This window comes from Melanostigma gelatinosum (genome assembly GCF_949748355.1).
Source record: "Melanostigma gelatinosum genome assembly, chromosome: 4".
NCBI lineage: Eukaryota > Metazoa > Chordata > Actinopteri > Perciformes > Zoarcidae > Melanostigma > Melanostigma gelatinosum.
Window position 1 is genome coordinate 20,494,914 of NC_136637.1, and position 24,818 is coordinate 20,519,731.

At 43.3% G+C, this 24,818-nt stretch overlaps 1 protein-coding gene across 1 annotated transcript in view; it reads left to right on the forward strand.

Moving 5' to 3' along the window:
• The window catches only part of kifap3a (kinesin-associated protein 3a), a 30,993-nt gene that overhangs the window by 1,977 nt on the left and 4,198 nt on the right, over positions 1–24,818 (forward strand). The window contains exons 6-19 of the mRNA XM_079267036.1: positions 1,616–1,715; positions 2,709–2,833; positions 3,024–3,122; positions 3,996–4,174; positions 6,377–6,539; positions 10,690–10,790; positions 13,140–13,248; positions 13,356–13,468; positions 13,824–13,989; positions 15,368–15,493; positions 15,993–16,091; positions 16,792–16,877; positions 20,360–20,549; positions 20,643–20,700. Of these exons, the coding sequence (XP_079123162.1) occupies positions 1,616–1,715; positions 2,709–2,833; positions 3,024–3,122; positions 3,996–4,174; positions 6,377–6,539; positions 10,690–10,790; positions 13,140–13,248; positions 13,356–13,468; positions 13,824–13,989; positions 15,368–15,493; positions 15,993–16,091; positions 16,792–16,877; positions 20,360–20,549; positions 20,643–20,700 (1,714 nt within the window). The remainder of the gene's footprint in view (positions 1–1,615; positions 1,716–2,708; positions 2,834–3,023; positions 3,123–3,995; positions 4,175–6,376; positions 6,540–10,689; positions 10,791–13,139; positions 13,249–13,355; positions 13,469–13,823; positions 13,990–15,367; positions 15,494–15,992; positions 16,092–16,791; positions 16,878–20,359; positions 20,550–20,642; positions 20,701–24,818) is intronic.

Sequence of the window (24,818 nt, forward strand, 5' to 3'; positions counted from 1 at the left end):
GCCAGCACCAATGTGTTGATTATCCAAACTGCTATTGATAGACAGTATATATGCCTTTTCTCAAATCATGGTACAAAAGATGTTTCAAGGTATCTCCTTCCTCAAATAATGAAGCAAAAAAACATTTGAGTTTTTCAATGTATTAAAAAACGATACAAAAGTATGTAGTCACTCAAAATCACATTACAAGATGCCTTCTCTCCACTGGCTCCAAGGGCTGGGTATCAATCAAACCTCAATACTGTTAAGTAACAAAATTTGGCATCACATGTCTGGTCAGCTTCATAGTTCTGTTTTCTTTCTTGGATCACATAATTCAAGACTGAAATCAAAATGTTGCCAAATTGGCTAAACATTAGGCAGCAAATAAGTATATTTCAGTGTCGGTACCAAAGTTATCGAAAGTTATCAAGAGAGCGCTAAATAAATACAAAATGCCACGTGATCACGTGACCAAAGACTAAATCAATAGATTCATTCACGTTTCAGTTACTAATGAGTGAAGGATTAGCTAAGCACAGTTTATAGTTTGCACATCCACGTTCACAGGGGTCCATGTGATACAGTATATATTTCATCATCTGCCTGTGTCATGTTAGCCTCTGCAGACACACACTGTAAAACAAACAGAACCATGTCTGCTGTCCATGTTCGTCCCTTCACTAACTGTAGCTGTAGATATCTTTTGCCTCTACCCTACCGTGCCTTTTTTATTTTTTTGAGCCTTCAACAGCATCTCACGGTCTTCCTCGGCAGATGGAGTTTGCTCAGGTGGTCGTATACGGAGGGAAGATGGTAACCCCTGTCATGATATGGCGATATAATAATAACATCTCTGTGATAACCCAGCAAACTCCATCTGCAGAGGAAGACCAGGATCAAGGTCCTTTTCATTCTCAATTATTCAGAGTGTATTCATTTTCTGTAAATAATCTTTTTCCTGGCAAAGTGAAGCCAGTTGCCAAAGTTGAAAAGTGCAAACCTCACTCATATTCCAGATTGTCAAGCAAAAAGCCAGATTTGGATGAAAAGGGAGTTTTGATAAAGAGAATATCACTTGAGTGTTGAACCGTTGACTTTCATCGGCTCGTCCTCTCGGCTCCCCTTTTCAAAGAAAACAAAGCTCGGCTTCAGCTCTGCTCCCTTCCGTGACAACCGCGCTGTTTCTTCCGCAACAGCACGGAGCCGTCATCCTCCGCAGCCGCGGCGAGATGGCACGGCTTCATTTGTATCTGTCATAATGCGTCGTCGGCTCACTCCGTCTGCCGCGCCGCATCAACCGGTCCGATGTTGATAAGAGCCGAGTGTTCGTGTGAACCGAGAGGCCTGGGGTCGACGTGGAAAGAGGAGACGGACCCTGGGACGCACGTCTTTGCGCTGAGAAGCCCCCGTAGCACACAATCCTCGGGAGCCCGACCTCATCGCATTCCCCCACGCTTCTATAAATCAACCTCCGGCTGCAGTGTTCCGTCTGACTCTGATTGAATTCCACACGCAGGCGCTTTACATTCGTGTTTCTTTTGACATCTGTGGTCCTTCATTCTTGTCTCGCCTTCTCTTTCTATGACTTTCTTTTTGTATAAGGGCCTTTGTGTGTTTGTGTGTCTGTGGTTAGACGCGGCCCTTGGAGCCCTGGCCAGAGTTTTGAGGGAGGACTGGAAGCAGAGTGTGGACCTGGCAACAACCATCGTCTCTGTCTTCTTCTGCTTCTCCAGGTAAACCGGCATGTCAAACACATGCAGAGGGCCACAAGTATCTGACTATCCCTTCATTCCAAATTTGTATTTTTAAACTTTATTTATAGTCTCCACTTCTTTGTGGCTGCAAGGGTCTGTTGCATGGTGTAAATCTCCTCATGTGCCCATGCCTGCAAGGACCGTCTACATGCTGCCCAAAAATGTAGAGTCGCATGGAGCGTCCGTACTGACAAGCATGTGTATCCTTCCGGGAATGCAGACATTCAATGCAGTCCACATACTGGTTTTGGACTACATCCGTGCCTTTTTAATTTGTTGTGATTAACTAAACTAGGACTGGACTAGGATGGAAGAATCAAATATCTCAATATTTTTGACCACATGCCTTGATATCGATATTGCATTAAGGTAATACGGCCTTTTGCATTTGGGGCACAAACCCAGTTTACCAGATTACGGCAGTCATAACATTTTACCAGCCGTATGGTTGCCTTCCTTCTGTGCAGTATTTCTACATTTCAGTTGTAACAGCGCTCTCTTCTTTTCTCACTGCTCTCCCCCTTACTTACAGTAGTCCTCCACCTTTGGCAGCGTAGCTAGTACTGAAGTTTCACTCTCCAACTGGGGGTTAGGAAACCCTAAAATTAGCCCTCGCTAGAATAATACATAAACGTCTGTCAGAGCTGATTTAGGCAGCGAGAGGACGTGTCCGTCTGAAAACTGATCATCGCTCTTGGCTCGTGTCCATCTCCATGTTATGCTGTTTGGATTCTGAAACGGTTCAAGTTGGACTGATTATAAGTCGGACCCAGGACATACTATTTGACTGAATGTGTTTTGACTTTGACAGTTTACTTTGTAAACTACTTCAGGGGTGACGGATTGGGTCATTTTAATGACAGCTCCCAGCTGGAATCCCCAATTCCGTTTTTAAAATACACTTTTGGATAAATGGAAGTATTTTTCTTTCTTTTTCTCTCTCTCTCGTTGCCTCTTCATTTCCTCGTCTAGTTTCTCCCAGTTCCATGGCCTGGTCACACATTTCAAGATCGGGGCCCTTTGTATGAATATCATTGAGCACGAGCTGAAGAGGTTCGACCTCTGGCAAGATGAACTACAGAAGAAGAAGAAGGCCTATATCCTTTTCTAAGAGTTGTGCAACTGAAAGATCTTTCCTCTAAAAGCCAGTTTTTACTGAATAGAATAGATGATGTCTGTATGGAAAGAATGTTTTCTTGTGTGTAACCTAATACTTCCAGTAGCTGGGTTATTATGGTATAGTTTTAATGTTTTCTGTGTAAATTAGATTTGCTTGACTGATCTCACATGAAGAATTCTCTGAGAACCAAAATCTGAAGAAGGAACACGAGAAGTCTTTCAGAAAGTACCAGAGCCTTCTGACCAAGCAGGAGCAGCTTCTCAGAGGTAACTGTGGGAACTCTGTACCCACTGATGTCAAACCTATCTGACCTGCAGTGTCCACCAGCAGGCTGTTGTAGATACTGGAGTGGTGAGGGGTCAGTGTAGTCCTCTTCTAAGCCCGGCTAATTGAATTGGCCAAACACCAGTCTGCTCACTTAGCCTTTAACCTCTGCAGCCACTCAGAGCTGCGGGTTGGGCTATCGACAAAAGGTTCCAGAGTCATCAAATGTGTTTTGGCTGAATTTTGGGAATGTTTGAATGAAGTCATGCGTATGACATCTAGAATACTGTGTGTTGAATGTAATTAGACAGATATTTAAGTGTCGGTGTCGCTGGTAAGAAAGCGTAAGTTAGCATCTTATAGCTGCAATGAATACATTATATGTGATTCAGTTATACAGCACTTTTCGAACAAAATGTAAGTACTTCCAAATTAAAACAGTTAAGCGCAACATATGAAACCAGCAGGATTGTATCAGAAATACTGTTGATATAATGAACAACAAATAGATTTTTTTGTCACTTGCTAAGCAGCTATTGGGGAAGTTCTGTGTCTCCAATGAGAGGGTTTGCTGCTTTTCGCTGTCTTAATCATTTGAATCTGAATGTCTTTGAGGTTTGGATCATTGTTCAGACTGAATTTGGACTCTGCTCTGTCGGTTTGTATACACTAAACAATTAATTGATTATTCATTAAGTTAATTGACAGATTTGTTTGCCCCAAGAGGCACAAGGAAAGCTACATTAAATAAGAAATGACGTCCAAAAGCCAAAACAACAGTAAGGGAGCGCGTTACAGCGAAATGACGTCTGTTCTAGAAACAACTTGTGTTTGCCAGGCTGATCTTTATGTCTCTGACGCGTTTGACCCCGTAGTTGCTCTGTGTCTGCTGCTGAACCTGGCTGAAGACACCCGCACAGAGCTGAAGATGAGGAACAAAAACATCGTCCACACGCTGGTGAAGATCCTGGACCGGGAAGACGAGGAGCTGCTGCTGGTGGTGGTGTCCTTCCTCAAGAAGCTCTCCATCTTCCTGGAGAACAAGAATGACATGGTGAGACAGAGGAGGGGTGGAGTGAAAGTTACAACACTCTCCTCCTTTTTCCTTGCATCTTAACTGAAGCGCTGATATACACAGTGCCTTGCAAAAAGTTTAGAACCATTTAAAATAGCCCAATATCACAAATTAACACTTCATAAGCTCATGAATGGTGCAGACAGTTAAGGTGGAAAGTTTTACAAAGAAACTATTCGAGCTTGCAGCCGCTTGCGCTTTTTCTCTGAATTTGAGAAACGGCAAGTAGGACATTAATCATGGATTTGTTAAGGAAAATGAAAACATATTCCCGCAATTAAGTGTTACATAAAACCACTCTTGCATCAACAACATTTGGATTTAATTAAGTGTTTATTAAAGCACATCCGCCAAACTATTCATTGTTTAAAAACCATGGCGTCTGTGTTGTTTTGAGTTTTTTTCTGACTAGTACAGTCAATCTCCTAAATTAGACCTTCACATCTCTAATGAATGTGCTCTTTAACAAGGTTGTTTTGAGATATTTAAACTCCATTAGTGGAACTTAAAAGGAAACTGAACCTCATGAAAATCACTCTTCATTTGTTCTGTAAAACACTCCCAAAATCATGTTGACAAATGGCTGTTCCGCTGAAGAAATGCCAGTTGAAACCACGCTTATCAAATTTCAATTTAATAAATGCTTAGAAGGTCCGCTTTTGGCCACGTGTCCCACAGCGCTCGTACAGGCGCCGACTTTCCCCTAATCCAGCCCCACCTGGTTCCAATCTCACTCAGTTTGTGGTTCTTTATCAAAGCCAGACCCAGTTAGGAACTGGTTTTATCTCCTCGTTTCCCCTTCAGTGTATCTTTGATTCAGATTAAAGAAGCCTTCAGGGGGTTTAGACCCACTCAAGCATGTGTCCAGCAGGAAAATAGTGGTTTCAACACTTTGACTCGGTTGAGTATATCAGTTTACACAAGGGAAAAGGGATTCCATTTAAGGACATGGATGTTTAATTGATTAAAAAAAAAAGAAAGACTTAATCACTTAATGATGCTGTGTGTCTTCAGGTTTTATTTACTCAGCAAACATATTTTTCTCCAAATCAGATAAGACTTCAATGCGGTCTGATATTTTGTCCCCGTCACCAATGAAAGGGGAATGTCAGTGGTAATTGACACGGGCTGCACTTGATTATGCTGCTCGTGGTCTGGTTTGTGATGGTGCGACTGGAGCTGGTTTCGCACACAGTAGCAGTGGGTGCGTTTTTTAACTGGGAGCAGGTTGCGTCACCGTGATATCTGGCTGCGGGGAGACCACAGGAGAGGGGGGGGGGGGGGGACAGACATGTTAACAGGCAGCACCGGACTGACGAGCGGCGCTCTGTCACACCGACACTCACAGTGGCGGCATGTAGTCCAAACGCTACCATGCTGGTCACATTTTCACACGTCAGCGATCCCCTAGAGAGTCGGCAGGCATGAGTTTGTGTTGAGAGTCATCAGCTCAACACTTCCACCTGCCTGTAGGTCATATGAACCTTCTCCAAGCTGGACACCAGGCTTAACAAAGGGACAAGGCAAGATGTCAGTGTTTTATGAAGCTGTTTACTAACTATCATATCAGAGATGATTCAGAGTTATCATTTATTATCATTTTGAAAAATCCCTGTATTTCCATTCAGGAGTGTTTTTCAAAGTGGTCGCATGGTAGAGTGTAAACTGACAGATAAGGTAAGGCAGTAAAGAAAGTAATCATTTCATGAATTTCATTCTGCTGATGTCTCTTTTAAGGCTGCACGTTCCAGTAGAAAATAAAGTATACATTATTATATATTAACTTCTGACAAAAGTACCCTATTACTTTACATTGTGTTGATAATCATTTAATCTAAAAATGGAAAAATGAAATTAGTTGCCATGAATTATAATCAAATATACCGTGAATCACATGACACCTGCGAGTGTTGGAAGAAGTACTTCACTCCTTCACCGAAAGAAGAATTCAAAAATACTCAAACTACATTCTACTGAAAGTACAAAAGTATAATCAGCTAAACATTCTGAGTTCTCAAAAGGAAAAGTATGAATTTTGCAGAATACTACCACCTTGTACCACATGGCACTGTGTACAGTAAGGTTATGTTGTAGAGCTGGATTGTTTTGTAATGTTACAGATGTCCGTGTGCTTCTGGAGCAGAACCTGGAAGTTAGGTTTTTTTTGTCTGTTGTCTGCAGGCTGAAACATTTGCCGTGGAGAAGCTGGCTCGGCTGGTTCCCTGCGATCACGAGTACCTCCTGAGCACCAACTTACGCCTCCTGCTCAACCTCTCCTTCGACACGTCGCTGCGCAGCCAGATGGTCCAGACAGGACTCCTTCCCAAGGTGTCCTCACTGCTCGGTAATCGATCTGACTGCGTACTAGTTGTTTGTTCACGACTGTCTGTGTTTGTTCCTGTGGATGTGTTTGTACCGGCTCATTGTGTGTTTACGACTGAGGTTGTATTCAGATCATAAGAATTGCTCATCCATCCTGAGCCGCCGGTGGGGCCTTTAATCTGTTATAACTGAGGCGTATGTGCAGGTGCAGCTTTTACACAACACCCAGGCCTCGAGAGAGTCTCTGGTGACCATTAGAGCGGTGACTTCCTGAAAGCTCCAGAGCGTGCGATCGGTGCGTCGTCTCATCCGCGAGGTCATGTGACACGGTCAGAAGCATCTCTGACGGGCCTTTTGAAGCCTCTCAGGGGGAGGCTCGGGTAACGGCGCATAATTAATATAATATATTTGTTAGAATAACATGCCAGAGCCTCTGCACAAATGTTGTTTTTGCAGGAGCAGGCCGGAGAGGTGGAGAGGTCTTCAGAGATTTAGAGAGGGCTGTTTTTTTGGGGAAGTGGCGGGTTGGGGGGTTGCTCATACAGGAAGCGAGGCGCACACATAATATAAGTGAACACTGAAATATTACGCGTGCTCACAGTCTTGACACTGTTGAGTTTGCCTGTATTTGTGTGTTTGCGCATGTGTTTAATGCACTCTGCATGTCAGCCGATGTGTCATCAATCATCTGCTTTCACTGCCGACTGTCCTCCTTTCGCTTGACGCACTCTGCGCGAGGACTCCTGAGGTCTTATCTCGAAAGAGAGAAGACAGCGAGGGGGCGAGTCTGTCAGCCTCCACTGTCTCCATCCAGACCTGACCCGAGGTCATGACCCCTGATGATAAGATGAAAGTGGAGGGGGGAGCCTCCACTTTCATCATCACCTCCCACTTGATCCATCCCACCACCACCTGAACTCAACAGGAAGTAGAAGATTCCTCTTTGTCAGCTGCACATTATTATGTTTTTCGTTAGCGCAGAGACAATTTTGACGTTGTCGATCAGAAGTTAATCGATAATTTAGAAAATCTGTTAATTGTTCAAGTCATGTATCGAGCAAAACATTGTCTGCTTTCAATGTGAGCATTTGCTGCTTCTCTCTCTTTTACATCACAGTAAATTGAAAATCTTTTGGTATCCGGTTGGTCGGGCAAAACAAGAGATTTGGAGTCACTGGGACTCTATAAACTATGATGATAACCTCTTTAGCCCATGCCCAAGTCGATTTAGACTTTTGCACACACCCGCCTATGATGACACCAAGTAAAGTGTATGAACAAATTTCACTCTTGGAGTATATGAGGGCCTTAAAGTCATGACACCGTGGACTGTGTGCATGGAACAGAAGCACTGTCTGAACCTGTATGTCCAAAATACTTTAACAAAACAGAAATATTTATTTTCTCTCTTATCCCTAAAATCACATATCAGAATAAAAGTTAGGTTTATTTATCAGAGATACCAAACATTCTCTGGTTTCGCGTGTTTTGTTGCATTATACAAATAATTGGAAAATATCACCTTGGACATTTTATAGATACAAATATAAATAATCTGTTCATCCAAAAATAATAATCTTCAGATATATTGACAATAAAACACAATCATTTGTTGCAGCCTCATTTCCAGCAATGCCCAACAGCACGTTGACTGTCATTACAACAGAAAAGACAAACCAGGAGACTTGAGTGGGGGTGGGGATCTCTTTAAGAACTTTTTACCCAGTTTAAGTGGTGCGTGATGTCTCCGAAGACCAAACCCAGCTTGCTTATTTGTCCAGAAAATACAATAACAACGGCGCAGTGATGTCGGCAAAGCAAACCCAGACGCCTCTTAATGTGTGCGGGTGTAATTTTACGAAGGTTAGGCGGTTTTAAATCAGGCTGGGGTGTAATTGGAGTTTAGCTCGCCCACTAACTGCCCCTGAACAGTCTAGTTAATTCTTAACAGCTCCCCCTCACCTTTTTTTTCTCCTCTGTCTTGCCCCAACCCGACCAGTGGTTTGAACATTTAATGGGATCTCTCTCGTCCCCCATAAAGGATCCTCCATGTTCCTACCAGTAAAGTGAGAAAGTCTGCGTGGTCTGTGTGTGTGTGTGTGTGTGTGTGTGTGTGTGTGTGTGTGTGTGTGTGTGTGTGTGTGTGTGTGTGTGTGTGTGTGTGTGTGTGTGTGTGTGTGTGTGTGTGTGTGTGTGTGTGTGTGTGTGTGTGTGTGTGTGCTTGCTTGCTTGCTTGCTTGCTTGTTTTCATGTGCATTTCACATTTCAAGGTATTGGTTGAGGTAAAGGATCGCTAATGAGACGCACATGTTCTGGCCAATCGCTGGCTGCGCTGGAAGGTCCAGAGCAGCGAGCGGCGTAGCTTTAATGTATTTTAGGCAGTAAAATTGATGCTTCCTCCTGTTTTCCCAATTAAAGTTAGAAGCCGTCTCTCCCTCCTGTGATTCTAAGGCTTCACTGAGCACATCTGGATCCAATACTCAGCGATAAGGCTCCCCGTACGGCCAGTGACCGAACACGGCTGGGACCAGTTTTAACTGGACCTGGTTGGGGATTTGGAGGCTGGTGGGCATTACTGCAGGTCTGTTGGCGGTTCTGGTCCAGTGAGGAGCCTCTCTCTTAACACTTCTCTTAATGAAAAGTTCCCGGGTCAAACTCTGGTCTAATCCCCCTTTGGCTGGCTCCTCCTCCAGGCCTCCTGCCCCCCTGCTCTGGTCAGAGGTCAAACTCATAAAGGTCCTGGGCTCACTGACAGTCTAACACTCAATCCATTCTGTCTTTATCTCCTCCATGCTGCTTCCAAGGCTTGATAAGCTCACAAAGGTGTAGTGACAGGGAATGTACTCATTTTATTATAGGGTCAGTTCACTCAAATTACAAAAAAAAGTCACATTTCCTTTCTTAACCTCTAGCAGTATCTATCTATGCAGATAGTGTTGGTTTTATAAATCCAGGTTTTTTAGAGATCTGTCTCTTGGATCTCTGGATACACCACAATGCAATGGAGGTGAACATTATTATTTATTTAGCTTTTTGAGGTTTTCAACTTGTTCCACTAAGTAGCAGAAAAATCATTAATGCAGCTTTAAAAATAATTCAGCATGAACGTGTCTTTCCACAGACAGTGTCCCGGTTACCTTGATAATCCACAGACCGATCTGTTTTCATTGGAACTGCTTTCTACTGCAGAAATGGTCCCTATGTAAACTGTTCCCAGTGAGGTCTGTGGAGTATCCCTACTAGTAACTGGGTCACTGTTTCTGGAGGGAGAGGAGAGATTCTTTTTATTCATGATTTCAAGGCTGGCATCATTGTTTTTGTTTGTTATTGTCAACAAATCCTATGTGCAGAGCCGAACAAACAGCATGTTAGTCTGTCTCTCAATACTGTCTGTGGCTCTCAGCTCAAACCCCATTGGTTTACTTACTCAAACAAGAGGAAAGGGTACATTTTGGGACTATTTTCAGTGGTGGATTAATCCACATTTGGTGCAGCAGGACAGTGTATGTGGGATTAAGTCAAAATGAACTACAGTGTGTGTGTTGGTGGTAAAGCAAGAATATGTGATCCAGTGTGAGCCATTGATGTGTTTTCAATAGTTTTGGACAACAATTGAGCTCTATGGCACAGAGGAAGAAGATACATCACTTCTTAGTAGATACATTCATTGTTGGTCTGCACATGGAATTTGTTGACAATAAGAAAAAGATATGATATTGTCAGACGTATCCCCAAATTCTGTGAATAGCACAACAATTCCATTCACTTCCATTGTTTTGGGACAGAAGTCTGGATGTATCAAAAGCTGCACAAACAAAGTGAGAAAATATCTAGATTTCTTTTTTTCCATTGATGCAGCATGGAAAGCTGGCCTTTTTCAGTCAGTCGCCTGCTGCAGTTCCACACTCAACGTTTCGATGTTGTTTTTCTTCAAAAGAGTTTCCCGTGAGACGCAACAAGCTGAGAAACTGCAGTCGACCGATTCTGATTCTGCACCGAATGCCATTTGACCTGAACAGGAATCGCTGTTAAAAAGGCCATTGAGCTCATTAATACTTTCTAAAAACACACCACTCTCCTAGATGTGGTCATTGGCATCCCGGCGAAGCGTTACGGCACAACCAGTCATTCATCCATTGACTTCCCTCCTCCTCCTCCTGTTTATGTTGCAGCTGACGAGGCCCAGAGACAGCTCAGCATGTGCATTCTGTACCACATCAGCATGGACGACAGATTCAAGTCCATGTTTGCCGACACAGACTGCATACCGCAGGTAAGACTGGCTAATGTACAACGCCAGCAGACCAAGACAGACACATTGGCATCAGCAGCTAACGGCACCCGGGAGTTAATGCATGAGAAACGGAGCGAGGGGGGGGGACGCGCGCCACATCTGGAACCATAAACCACCAGAGGACTGCTGCTCAGTCTTCGCTCTCGCTGTGATGACGTCTCTGTTTTTCCTTCTTTTCTCCTCTTTCCTGAAAACATCCTCTCGCCATTTCATCCATTTCTGTATCTTCTCCGCATATTCGACTCCTAATTAGCATTTCTAAACTGGGACGCCAGCGCAGAGACAGGATTTTGTGATCATGAAAATTAAGTTCACCGCCTAATTTCAAAACCCCCCTCAGGCTTGCTTCTTTCAACTTTCGATCAGAACATTTTTGTTGAGTTACACTCCCTCCTGATTGAGTTGACCCGGTCAGTCGCTCCTCTCATCATCGGCGATTAGCTAAATGTGCGTTGTGTTTGTTTGTTGAGATTGGGTGTAAATGCCGGCCAGATGTGGCCGGGGGGAGTCGGCTGTTTGTTCAGAGGGTCACGTCAGCAGCAGATCTGAACCCCAGGCTCCCCTGCGTGGTAGAAAGGAGGCTGGCTAGCAGCATGACCAGGATGTGACCTCCGACCCCGCCCCGAGGCCCGCTCACAACCCTCTTCTACCTTCGGTCCCACTAATCGGGAGTGGATAAATATCAAAATCGATCACTCAATCATGAGGAGTTAAACGCGTTAAGGCTGATTCTGATCTTTTTTGTACTACATTGGACAGTTTTAGCATACTTGAACATAAAAAGGGTTAAAATGAGTCATTTGTTTCCACCAGGATTGCATAAAGTACCTGCCACCATAATAATGTAGAGTGTGAAAGAAAGATATCATTGAAAAGTGTCATTTTTTATGGTTTTTGTTTTCATTTCTTAATAACTTGGTGTTTCTAAAATCCTTGTAGCAGCCCTGCCTGCCATCACTCATTTCAATTGCCAATGTAGCTGATCACACATCAACCGAGTGATTCTGATTGACGTCTCAGTGCAGCTCAACAGGAGCTACTGTTCAGGAGGTGAACAGGTAGCATTTCATTATCAAGCAGAGGTGAGATAATGACATTGTTGTCTGCACTGAAGTGTCTGTCCCCCTGCTCACCAGATGTTTGCTGTGATCAACAGTTGGTTGTTTTTGACTAAGAAGACAAGATTTAATCGTTTTCCTTTTGATCAGGTGTTAGTGTGCAGATGCGGATATTTGCAAAAACAATCAATGAGTGTCATATTCACACTTTAAAAACATTATTTTTCCAATTTAGCCAGCTTTGTGTGGACATTGTCTCAGTTTCGGCGGTTCATTTACATTTTATTTTTTATTTTCCCCAAAGTCCAACTCCCCACACCAAAACCTTTTTAGTGCCATATGATATTTACATGTCCCTCCATCCTCAACAAACTGCCTCGCCCCATTTCCCACCTTTTTATCCTCTCTATCTAGTTTGTACTTCTAAGACCCCTCTCTTTTATCGCTTTCCCAGGCTAGTAGCTGACCTGCCCATTTCCCCTCTAGCTTTTAATGGGGGTCACCGTTTGGTGTTCAATGTGGGGTTTCCAGAGCAGGGATGCCAGGGGTGAGGAAGGAGAGGAATGGAGGTGAGGGGGGGGGGGGGGGGCAGCAGAGGTGGCTGTGTTGGTTGGACTGCAGCGTGGCGTTGGGCCCTGACTGGGCCTCCGGTGGCTGTCTGTGGTAAATAAGCAGAGGCAGGTGCCAGAGAGTCTAGACGGGGCTGATTTGGGGTCCGGGGCCCCTGGTATGTGATACCTAACCCAGGCCCGGCCCAGCCTTTCTTTGACTCCTGACTCCTCACAGGGAAGCAGTGCACCTCTGCTCAAAGCTTTTCCTGTTTAATGTTAAATCAGTGCAGGAGAGACTGACAGATGGACAGAGGGAGGGAAGGAGGTGGTGGGTGTTTGAGAAGTTAGGAATGACGCTTGCCTTTATCTCGAAACACTGTCTTTCTCTCAAAAACTCCCTTTTCTCAACTCATTTCTTTTCCTCACCCTCCTTTACACTCCAGGGCTCAAACCCCGACACGAAAATCATCAAAATGACCAAAAACACACAACATGAAGACATGTCGCTCGTTGTCTTCGGGAACGAACCGCTGCTCCTTTTTAGCTCACATCAGAGAAGAAATACTCCAAAGCATATGACATAAACACCCTGAACCGCTGATATACAGCTTGTTATTCTAACACGACTGCTTTGGTGTGTTATGGATTAGTTTGTCTTGATTCTCAGTGATGAATCAATCAAGAGGTTAACTGACATGTGGAGCACCTGTGATTGACAGCTGATGAAGATGGTGTTTGACTGTGGGGAGGAGACGATGGATGTTGCGCTCATCTCGCTCTGCATCAACCTGGCTGCTAACAAGAGTAACGCAAAGGTCATCTGTGAAGGTAGGAGCTCCAAAGAAACCGTAAACGCAACATATGGAAAAGGGCATTTTATCCCACTCTGATGCCGTTGAGTTCTAAGATGATCTTTACCTCCTTGTTGCCTGTAGGCAACGGTCTGAAGATGCTGATGAAGCGTGCTGTGAAGCTGAAGGATGTTCTGGTGATGAAGATGATCAGAAACCTTTCTCAGCACAGCGGACCCACCAAGAGCCTCTTCCTGGTCAGTCTTGATACTGAAGACATGACATCAAAGCAATGAGCGGTTTGATCAAAAGTAACACATTTTTGAGATTCACCAAAGTATGAAGAAATACAGGTGCCCATGGCTAACTCAGTGTCTCCATTGCAACATTACACTTCCTCTTTTATTAACCGATTATTAATGTGCCATACTTTTGCCGAACTATATATTTTTTTACTTGATCAGTCCAATCAGCCTGGTTCTTACATCTCACTAACACTCTCCTCTGTCCATTCATATGAAGAGAACGTGCAGTGACAGAGCCTCTAGGTGAAGGTAAAGGGAGCACATACTCCATACTCTCATTGGTCTTGCTTTGTCTGTCTGCTGGTAGGACCACGTCGGTGACCTGGCAGCTGAGATCAGTCAGGAGGAGGCGGAGGAGTTTGTGATCGAGTGTCTGGGCACGCTGGCCAATCTGACCATCGCCGACCTGGACTGGGCACTGGTCCTCAAGGAGTACAACCTGGTGCCTTACCTGAAGGACAGAATTAAACCAGGTGTGTGTGAAGACTACATGGACATCTGTGGTCTTCATCAGCTGCACCATCTGAGAGTGTTTTTTGTTACGTGTTAAAAACGGTTTAACACGGGATAACCCTGCCACGGTTCTCTCATCTATCTCCCTTTAAAAGCAGAGGCCAGGTCTCCCCCATCCCCCGTCTTAACCTCTAACTACTCCACCTGCATCCCACTATCAGTGATGTGTCACTGGTCATGGATGATATGAGGATAGAGGACCCTCATTAGGGTCTGGGCCTTATCTTTACCTTTGAGGACCGCTGACCTCCTAACCCTCAGTTTTTGTCTTCATTGAGGCAGAATTAAAAGTCCAGTGCTATATCTTGAACTTTATTGTTTTTGCATTGTAGGACAGTAAATAATAAAGAATGACAGGAAAGTTGGCACGTAACATGAATGTAAAACATTACATTAGTTACCAGTCATTCAACAACAGGTTATATGCTGCTTCATTATTTTAAATGAATTATTGTTGGGCCCTTTTTGAACTGGGACTTGTTTATTTAAGGTGATGCACATTCGATTTGGGTTTTCTATGGTTTTCCTTTCACATGAAGTCCAAATGTTGGACCAGTGAAGACCTATCTAACTGAAGTCTATAACAAGAACCCTGGCTTATTTCAAAGTTTGATGTTTGCCCGTATTTATTTTCCAACCGGGCCCAGTGCCGCTTCTTTGGGTGTCATTTGATGTTTCGATACTAGTGTTGATACCGGAGTACCAGAGTTTCACCTCCGATACCAGAACAAGTTTGTTGATACCTTTGAGAAGAATTCAAAGTTCACATTTTTTTAGCAGCCATTCAAAAACATTGGGAAAATTGACAATCGTATTAATTTGTTATTCATTGTTCCGTCATATAATGAGTTTTAATCGAATCAAGAATTGATTTTGATATCGGGTGCTATGGCCACATGTCAGTTGCATTACGTTTTGATGCCCATAGTGAGGGTGTAAAACTGATCATATTTCCAACAGTCTGAGCATTGAATGATTTCACAAAGAGATCTGAGCGATCCTCAGTAAGTTCCAGCCCACTAACAGCCTCCACTGAACCGTCCATGAGCCATTCATTGATCTTAAAATGAGCCTCTTGGGATCCTTTAAAAGTCAATAGATGTCCTCAGACACAAATGTAAAACAGCCCTTTTATTTATAACCTTATGTTTCCCAGGCATAGTTTTCTAGCCTGCATTGGTATTAAGACACAGCAGTCAAAAGACTGAGGTCCAGCAGCACCGTGTGTTTCCCCTGGCTCAGCACTCTGTTCTGCACATCAGGGGCCAGATGTGTCAGACGATCAATGAGGTACTTTTGCCGGTCATCCGATCAACTTGCACTTTTCTCCGATGTCAGGTTCTGCTGAGGATGACCTCATTCTGGAGGTGGTGATCATGATCGGCACCGTGTCCATGGATGACTCGTGTGCAGCCATGTTGGCCAAGTCCGGGATCATTCCTGCTCTTATTGAGCTGCTCAACGGTAAGAATCAAATCCTACTACAGCTTTCCAAAGCATTATGAAATGTACCATGTAGTATTTTCTTTTTTTTTTCAACTAAAAGTCAGGATATCTCGCCGCCTTCTACAGAGATTCACCTTTTTTATTTAATCTGTGTCCCCCCAATTTTAATGAAGTACAATACTAAATTGCTGGAGTACGCCTTTCAAATCTGTGTTCTTCTATCCACCTTACTTTATTTAAGTAAACCACCTTAACTGATCTTAACTAAACTGCGATAAAACTTCTTAATCTTAAGAAGAAATGTGAACAATCAGATGACCATATTGCTGCTTCCTTTTCGTTTTTTTTTAGTTTGAAAATGATATGTATGTTGATTAAATCATGTTCATCACAACAGTACTTTTATCCCTTTTTCAGGAGAAACATTTCCAGGAGACATTTTTGACACATGACGTTATCTACTTCTAAAATAAATCATTCTTAATTTCTTTCCCCTCCCTACTTGTTTCCATCTTAGCCCGTCAAGAGGATGATGAGTTTGTGTGTCAGATTTTCTACGTCTTCTACCAGATGGTCTTTCACAAAGCTACAAGGAACGTCATCGTCAAAGACACTCGTATCCTTTTTGCAAAGCTTCGCAGACGTTTCTGTCCCGTTGGATGAAATACATGTTTAGAGGTACGTGAGATATGGGAAGACTGTTATGAGTAGCTGCCACCACAGTCATGTACACTGCCTGTATGCTTCCTCCACAGTTATTCTCTGGTGCTCTCCAGAAATACTTTACTTTCAGTCTTTTGTGTTTGTCCCTGTGGTAAGTCCTTGTACTGCCCTGTATGTATCTTCACTGTTTGGTCCCATCTGCATCTCAATAGCAACCCCTTTTAACCCCTCGTTTTTTTTTTCTTCTTTTAACCCTCTGGGTATTTTAAGCTGCCTGTAATTGTACACAGTTGTGGTCGGTGGCGGCTTGTGTCAAATTACAAATATGCTCTCTGTCAGCATGTTCTGATTGATGTTTTTCTTTCTGGGTAAAGAATATAACAGGAATGTCTGATTTAGGCAGCGCTCTGGGAGGAAAGTGTTCACTTCATCACCGGAAATGCAGACAGCGGTTCCTTCAGCCGCAGGGCACCTGTCTCCGGTCTCTTTTGTCTTCAAATGACAGAGTGGGGGAGCGGTTGTTCCTTCCCACAGTACCACCGCATCCCCATCGTTCCCCCTGCGATTGATTAGGGACAGACAAAATAATTGATTCAGCGTCGAAACGTCCCAGAGAGGATGAAATGTTTTCTTTCCTTGAGTCCTGATCTCAGAAGTGCCTGCGTACCTCATCGACATGATGCACGATAGCAACGCCGAGGTCCGCAAAGTCTGCAACAACACGCTGGATATCATCGCTGTGAGTAACTGACCATGTCTCATAAATAACATGTTAACACTTCAGCTGTAGGACCTGTGGTGCTTTGATGCTGAAATGAAAAGTCAGTGTTGTTTTTTTTAACTGATTGTAAAAACTTTTTTTTTTTTTTTTTTTAATACATTCAAATTTTTCACAAAGTTCTTTAAAGAGAGAAGAATAGATACAGAGGAAATTATAGATTTTTTAAAAGACAAGACGGTCGATACGAGGTGAATAGACGCAAATATTATAAAATAAAAGAAGAGAAAGCCAAAGTAAACTTGATTTGATGGTGTTTTTCTAAAGCGGTGCACTGATTTGGAGTCTCACAGGTTGAAGAGCAACAAACCAATTGTAACGCAGGGAATCAGATGTTTTTTGGGGTGCTGGGGCTCCAGGGCAGTTCCTCACTTTGCCTGATTGGTAATACAGCCTTGGATAGGAGGTGTTCAAAGACGTTTGGAAGATTTGCTCTCACCCTTAAACTGACACTGCTGTAAGTCATGGAATGAAATATTAGATTCAAATTAAGATTTCCAATTCTATACAGATTAAAACAGGTCTTCCAGAATACTGTGTTCTACAGCTCGTTTTCCATACAAACATGAAACGTTTTGACCTTTTCCAGTCTTCCAGTCAAACACTCTCACCTTCTCCTGATGCGTCACATTTGACATCAGCGATTACCGAACCGATGAACTCCGGAATCACCTTGTGACTGACAGGTGTGGTCAGCTCCCAGACAGTGCGTGATCGCTGCCAGACCTCAGATCAGCGTAATTAGCTGTAGATTACAGCCAGGCAGTGTAGCGGGGCGAAGGAAGTGTTTCATTGAAATTATCAGTGAGACCTATTAAGCTGTGAACCACATGAAAGGCTGCCGGTGGGCTCTGGAGTGTGTCAGCGGCTGGACAGCAGAGGTGAGAGAGAAAGCAGAGCTGTGGACACAAACACACACACACACACACACACACACACACACAATCATTACTGCTCGGCTGTGCGGGATCCTTTTGGCAGCACACACCATAACTATGCAGTCCTGAGATTTTCGCTCTTTGATCATTGTGGCCCTGCTCATGTACAAGCACACACGCACAAGGAACTTTGTACATGCTCCAAGTGGGACACAGGCCTAATTCACAGTGATGCCACATTTCCAGAGGAATAAGTTGGAAAACTGGCAAAACTTTGATGCACTTCCTCACCCCTGCTGTGATGAGCTCATGCCGCCATGCGCTCAGCGGCTAATAGCTGATTATAAAGTCATATTAAGCTTATAAAAGAGCACATTTGCTATTTCAGCCTGTGATGAATCCGCTTACACCAAAAAATGTGTCAGTCACTTCCAAGGGTTTTGGGCGGGGCCCTCTGTGCGACGGTCAATAGGCCCGTTTGAGTCCGGGGTCTCGGCCGGCTGTCAGATCCCAAGGCGCTCTGCTTTGCATCTGAGTGATTAATCCTTCAGGCCGGGGCGTCGCAGTCTCAAAGGCCGCCTTCATCGCTGCCCCTTCAGCCCCCGCAGGGAAAAGAAAACAGAGCTCTGTGGTCGCCCGAGCTACGCACGCAAACAGAGGTTTTTATAAGCTGTAGTGAGGACGGAGGGCGGAGAAGACACCCAGTCATACATACAGCCGTGTGCCTGATATGGAGCTGTTGACCTTACTTGCATGGTCTGTTGTAAGTAAGTGTCATGTGGCGAGTATCAGTCAGTATAGCGTTTAAAATGTTTGCCAATAAACTGAATCCTTTCCTCTCTAATAACGCTGACTCTGATAAGACGTCTGTCTCACTGCTCTTACCAGGTACATTCCAATCATTTTCTAAATTGTGCTTTCAAAAATGGAATTAATTAATATCCCCTCTTCAAAAAAGTTAATCTCAAAAATATCACAGTCTGACAAAACATCATCCATACCATCAAGAAAATGGGAATCAGCCCTATCCATCACTCCTGATGCTGATTTCTGGAACCAAATCTGCAATAACATCTACTTCATGACTAAAAATGCCAATTTACAACTAATACAGTATAAAATACTTCACAGAATTCATTACACCGGGCAAAAAATGTTTCAAATGGGATTCACGTCAGATATCTGTCCACATTGCACTCAAAACAGCCCGGATAGCTTTGTTCACGCCACCTGGCACTGCACACCAGTTCATCACTTTTGGGAAGAAATAACTGAGTCACTGTCTGTCTTCCTGGGCTGCCTCGTCCCTTTATCCCCTTCACTGTGCTTACTAGGAGACATCTCAACAATACATCTGAGTAAAACAAACCGCAAATGACTCCTTGTGGCCTGAACTATCGCCAAGAAAACGATCCTCATGAACTGGAAATCAAGGAATAACACACACATCGCACACTGGAGAAACTTAATGATAGAATATATTTCAATGGAAAATCTAACCTCATCCATCATATACAATACAACAGAACACCATTCCACCTGGTCATCCCTCACTATGTTTCTACAAACGCGACACCACCCATTCTATTAATGTTGAAATATGTATAGTATATATACCGGTATATATATATTTTCTTTGTGTATTTTTTACTATTGTTGATTTCTGTTTTGTTTTTCTTGCCGGACAACCAATTGAAACCCACGTACATGCATACATGAACATTAGGGGTGTAACGGTTCACAAAACTCACGGTTCGGTACGATACAGTGGAGCCACGGTTCGGTACGTTTCGGTACAGTAGAAAACTATAAATGCCAGAGAAATGTACTTGATTTTAAAATATATTTATTCATTACAACTAACATCATGAAGTTATTCTTTGACTTTGAACAATGATGGAACTATACCTGAGTGACCCATCTTCTGGGGTGTCTTCTTAGCAACACATAAGCATAAAAAACTAAAACTGCTCCTTAATGTCATGTAGTATTGTTACTTACATCTTGCTTACATCTTGTATCGTTACTTACATCTTGCAAAAGACATTTTTAATCTCAATGGGACTACCTGGTTAAATAAAGGTTTAAAAAAAGAAATTAAAAATTAAATTTATTTTTTATTCAAACGTATTCGGTTCATCATGCGTACCGAACTGTGAGCCTCGTACCGAACGGTTCAATACGAATACGCGGATCGTTACACCCCAATGAACAGCCATATGCACACATACTTACCTGTTTTTCATTATTTCATTTTTTTTGGTTTGTTGTTTTTTTAATTATTATTATTATTTTTATATTTTTTTCCCTCCATCTCAAAAGGCTCAAGGACATTCTCACACACACACACACACGCACACATACACTGACTATATGATATTTGCTGGCTTTTATCCCACTGTTCTTGTCACCCTCTTGTTGTTATGTCTATGTATTGTCTTAATATTGTCTTGTGTCTTTCAATAAAAAAATTTAAAGAAAAAGAAAAAAATGGAAATGCAGTATTATCACAACAATGTGTGTCTCTCTCCACCCAAACCTCTCTGCCCTCCAACATCGCTTCAGGAATATGACGAGGAGTGGGGAGAGAAGATCCAGAATGAGAAGTTCCGCTGGTACAATTGCCAGTGGCTGGAGATGGTGGAGAACCGTCCAATGGATGAGGCGGAAGAGCCCTTCCTGTACGGGGAGGACGGAGAATCCTTCATCGGGGACAGAGACCTCCTGGAGAGACCCGGTCTGTTCTACAGCGCCGGTACGGAGGGCTTTGAAAAACGGCTCTGCCTTTTTGTTATTTCGAGAGCGGGATGAGAGGATTCATAACGAGCGTTTGTATTGTTTCATCCAGAGGGGATCATCTCAGCAGACGGTGCCATCAGTCCCGAGTTCTACACCGACTTGAGCAGGTTTGGAGCTCTCCCTTCACCTCACAATAACAGCACTTCACCAGAACTGAATCTGGTTTCAAATCCAGTTTGAGAATCGTAATCATTTTAAAATGATCTAGCTTCAACATTTTTAAGTGAATCCATTTAAATATAAATGATTCTGCTTTTACACCCATTTAGTTTGTTTTCACATGGTGCGTGTGCCAGTTTGTTTAGTCAGTCAGTCAGTCAAACTTTGGACCAAACACCACCCTCCTTGTCGAGCAGTCTTTGTCTGTTGTGTACCTCGTTTGTCGGTTAAGAAAAGCACCAGTACTGTGTAACTACCGTAGTAGAAATGTGGTTTTAGCATGAATTATATCCCTCAAACTATTATTAAATCCATCTGCTGGTCCTGGAGCCTGTCAAGAAAGCCATATCCAGAATGACGAGGCAAGATCACACAGTCTAGTAACCATTTTAACATGTAGACACGGCAGCATGTCAGTGCAGGCTTTTTCGCTCAACAAACAGAAAGAGAAAAGGAGTTCAAACGGAGGTGATAAAAATCTAAATGACAATAATGGGCCAATTCAAAATATATGCGATGCCAAAAAGGATGTTGGAGAGGGATGCTTTCTTCTTCTTTCTCGAATAAATCTGTGGCCCATCCAGTGAGCACACCACCTTATATAGAGCACATTAACCAGAAAACAGATGAATTTTTTTTACGTTGCGCCTTGCTAATGAAAAAGAAGACATTTGTTATCCTCAGAGCTTAGCCAGTTTGGATATTTAGCGAACCTAGTGTTCTGGGGTACAGTATCTGGTAACCCTGCACTCATAAACGTCTGTCAGCTGGGCAGGTTGTCTTTGTCCAGAAACACTGGCTGTGTCAGAGAGGAAACGCTAAACTGTGAGTGTTTACCTTCAGTCGGCTCGTCCGCCAGCCAGCCTCTGCCCCCTCGTATTGTTTTTCTGAATCACTTTTCGCTGATCTGTGTTATTGAACCAGGCCAGGCCTGAGTCAACAGGCCTCACCAATCCCAGAAGGCATCGCTTCACCCTGAACAGCAGTACTCCAGCTTTGAGAACAAACACTCTCCGGCTGTCCGTCTGTCTCCATGTTTCTCTCTCCCTCGCTCTCTCTCTCTCCCTCATTCCTCTGTGGCTCCAATATATCAGCTACTTTAGTCCCAATACGCCGCCGACATTCCACAGCGAAACATGAAACTGAAGCCTGGGAATTAGAAATCAGTCCTGTTATCACTAAGATGGACTGCGTGTCCGTTTTTTTGGTCCCAATATCGAGCGGCAGCTAATTCGATACGCCGCTGAGATGATGAATAGTTGAGGAAATCGAGAGTTTATTGTGAGTAATTTGTCTTATTTATTATCAAACTTCTCCTTGCGTGCGATAAAGCTTGTGTCGATGTTTATTTTTTTCTCCCCCCTCGCCGGCAGGAATGTTTAATTTGGCTGTTGTTGAGAGGCTGACTGTGAGCGGCTGAATCCACGACACAGTCAGCCAGTCCAGCGAGAGAGAAATCCCAATCTGACTTCCCTTCACTCATTTCTTTATTGTCTGTTTCTGTTCTCCTTCTGTCTCTCTCTCTCTCTCTCTCAGCTTTGTAACCGATACCTTTTAAATATACTGAAAGCGCCGGGGGAGTCGCGTCTGTGAGACTGTTTTAATTTGGCCGCTGTACTCTTGAGTGATCCAGGTTAACATAATAATCAAAGCCAGCTCCGCTGCTTATTTTAAACTATGTGTGAAACATGGTGTGAATGGGGCCTTTTTTCAAATGGACATAATACTGTACAGTCACTCAGAATGAGCTTTTATACCAACTTTGTACAATGAGGATTATCAGTTGAATTCACGTCGATGTATGTGTGCTGAAATGTGAAGTAATTGTAGGACAGGATTTTTTCCTATACGCAAATCGTAAAATGGGTTTTAAATGAATACCTCAAGACTAATTATTCATTCCTGACCAGAGGGATCCATCACTCTGACCAATACGTTGTCCGTGTATAGAAAGAGGGAAGCTGCCGCTCAGTCGTCAGAGCAGGTCGCTCTGCTCTTCCTGTCCAAGACACTAAATGTTTTATTTTAAAGTAATTTTTCAAAACATCGTAATCAGATTTTTTGAACTCTCAAATATCAGTCTGGTATTGGTGTATTGGTGACAGGCTATTCTAACTATCAAAAATGAATTTAATGTTCATAATGCTCCGCACACTTCTTAATTTCATGTTTATAAAACTTTAGCACTGTGTCTTTATATATAAATTCAGTCATATATTTGTGCTGTTTTTATTGATGCTAATTTAGCGAAGTTTCAGTGCAGTTTACTTTAAATAGTTTGCTGTAGTTGCACATTTTTTTGTTTCATTTTCAAATATATTTTCTGACATTTTTTTTGCATTTTATTGGACAGTTGATAATATAAAGACAAAACAGGAAATGAAGGGAGACAGAGACAGGGGATGACATGAACCCAGGGACGTTTTGGTTGGGAACACAGACAGTGTGCGCCTGTGAACGCACCAACAGGAGGATCATTGAGCGCTTTGAGAGGCTGTCAGGATGTGGCGGGGCGCCGGGCAGAGAAGCGAGGTACAAAATAAATGAAGGAGAAGCAGAACGCCGTCGCGATCAGGTGAGACGTGCAGATACGCGGGGAGGATGGAGGTGGCGGGGGGGGCGAGACCTGGTTCTTTACCGGCGTGTTGGTTAGCTGTAACCTGAGCAGTGACAGAAGGGCGAGATCAAAGCGGGGGCCCTGGAAGACACAGACGTAGGGGGAGGCGAAGGGTCACGCCAAAGGAGGAGAAAGGCCTGATTCCCTTTCCTGTTCACTACCAAGGAATGCTCTCTGCGGGATGGGACGTGTCCCCGCCGCCTCCTGCAGCCGCTCCTCTGGGGCCAAACTGGCATTTGGTGGGAACACCGGGCCCCTTGTCTCAGCGACCCCCAACCACACTCACCTCATTTTGCCGGCGTGTCACAACACACGTGAAGTGAATAAGGGGGGGGGGGGGCAGACAGGTTGATTTGCATGTTTCATAATGAGAAATATCAGCAGCTTTGTCAGGTGTCGTTTCTGATGTCCAGACCTGCTGGGCTTAAAACGAAATATTCAAAGCGTGATAAAAAGCATCACTCACCCGGAGGTCTTTCATCAGCTGCAGTGTTTTTAACTTCTTCCTGTGACGGGAGCTTTTCGGTTGACACCAGAGTTAAGATTTGATATACAGCTCGAGATGAGAGCCAGTGTTTCGAGAACAATTTAAATCATTTGTATTGATTCAGTTTCCATAATCAGTTCAGTTCTTCAGCCTTTCTTTAAAAAAAATACATTACAGGGTTACATATTTCGTGATGTATTTTGTCTTTTAATAATGAATTGTGAGCGCTTTGGAACTGCTAGCTTCAACTGACAAACATCCAAAATATATAGACGAGTAGAAACGTTGAAATCCATTTTTCCATCAAAGGAAAACCAATTAGTCGTCTCCGTCTGACTGTGTGCCTCTGTTAACATCATATTTGTACTGTAATCAGAAACATCACATTCCTTCAATTTATTGGCAGTCACGTGATGTTTAAGTCCATATATCTTGTTTTACTGTAACTAAAGTTCTACATGAAAACAAACTCAGTGTATGCTCCGGTCTTGAGTCAATGTTTGCAGTTTAAGTTAAATTAATTATTACTCAATCAGACAGTTAATGATTGGCTCAGGATTGGTCATCTGTCCGTTAAGGGTCGCAAGATAAATCTGACAGATTGTGTTTTTTAGGATATTCTTTAATCTCTCCTTTTTTTCATCAGAATAATTGTATGAGTCACAAAATATTCAACTGAGACAATCTGAGGAGTCACAATGTGTTTCAACTGGTCAGAACCTGTAGACTTACGCAACCTGGGACAAGAGATCAGAAGTAGTCAGCTTGTCCATAAGTCCCCAGGGCCTGAGGTCACATCTTCAAATTGAATTGAATTAGCAATCGCAGTGGAGGTTAATAACTCAGGATTCGACGATATGCTCAGTGTTTTTGGTCCCGTCTGAACTTCATGACTCTACAGGTCGTGAGCAGATCCCGGAAGTCCAGGCCGGGGCGTGACCAAGTCAGTCAGCCATCGAAAC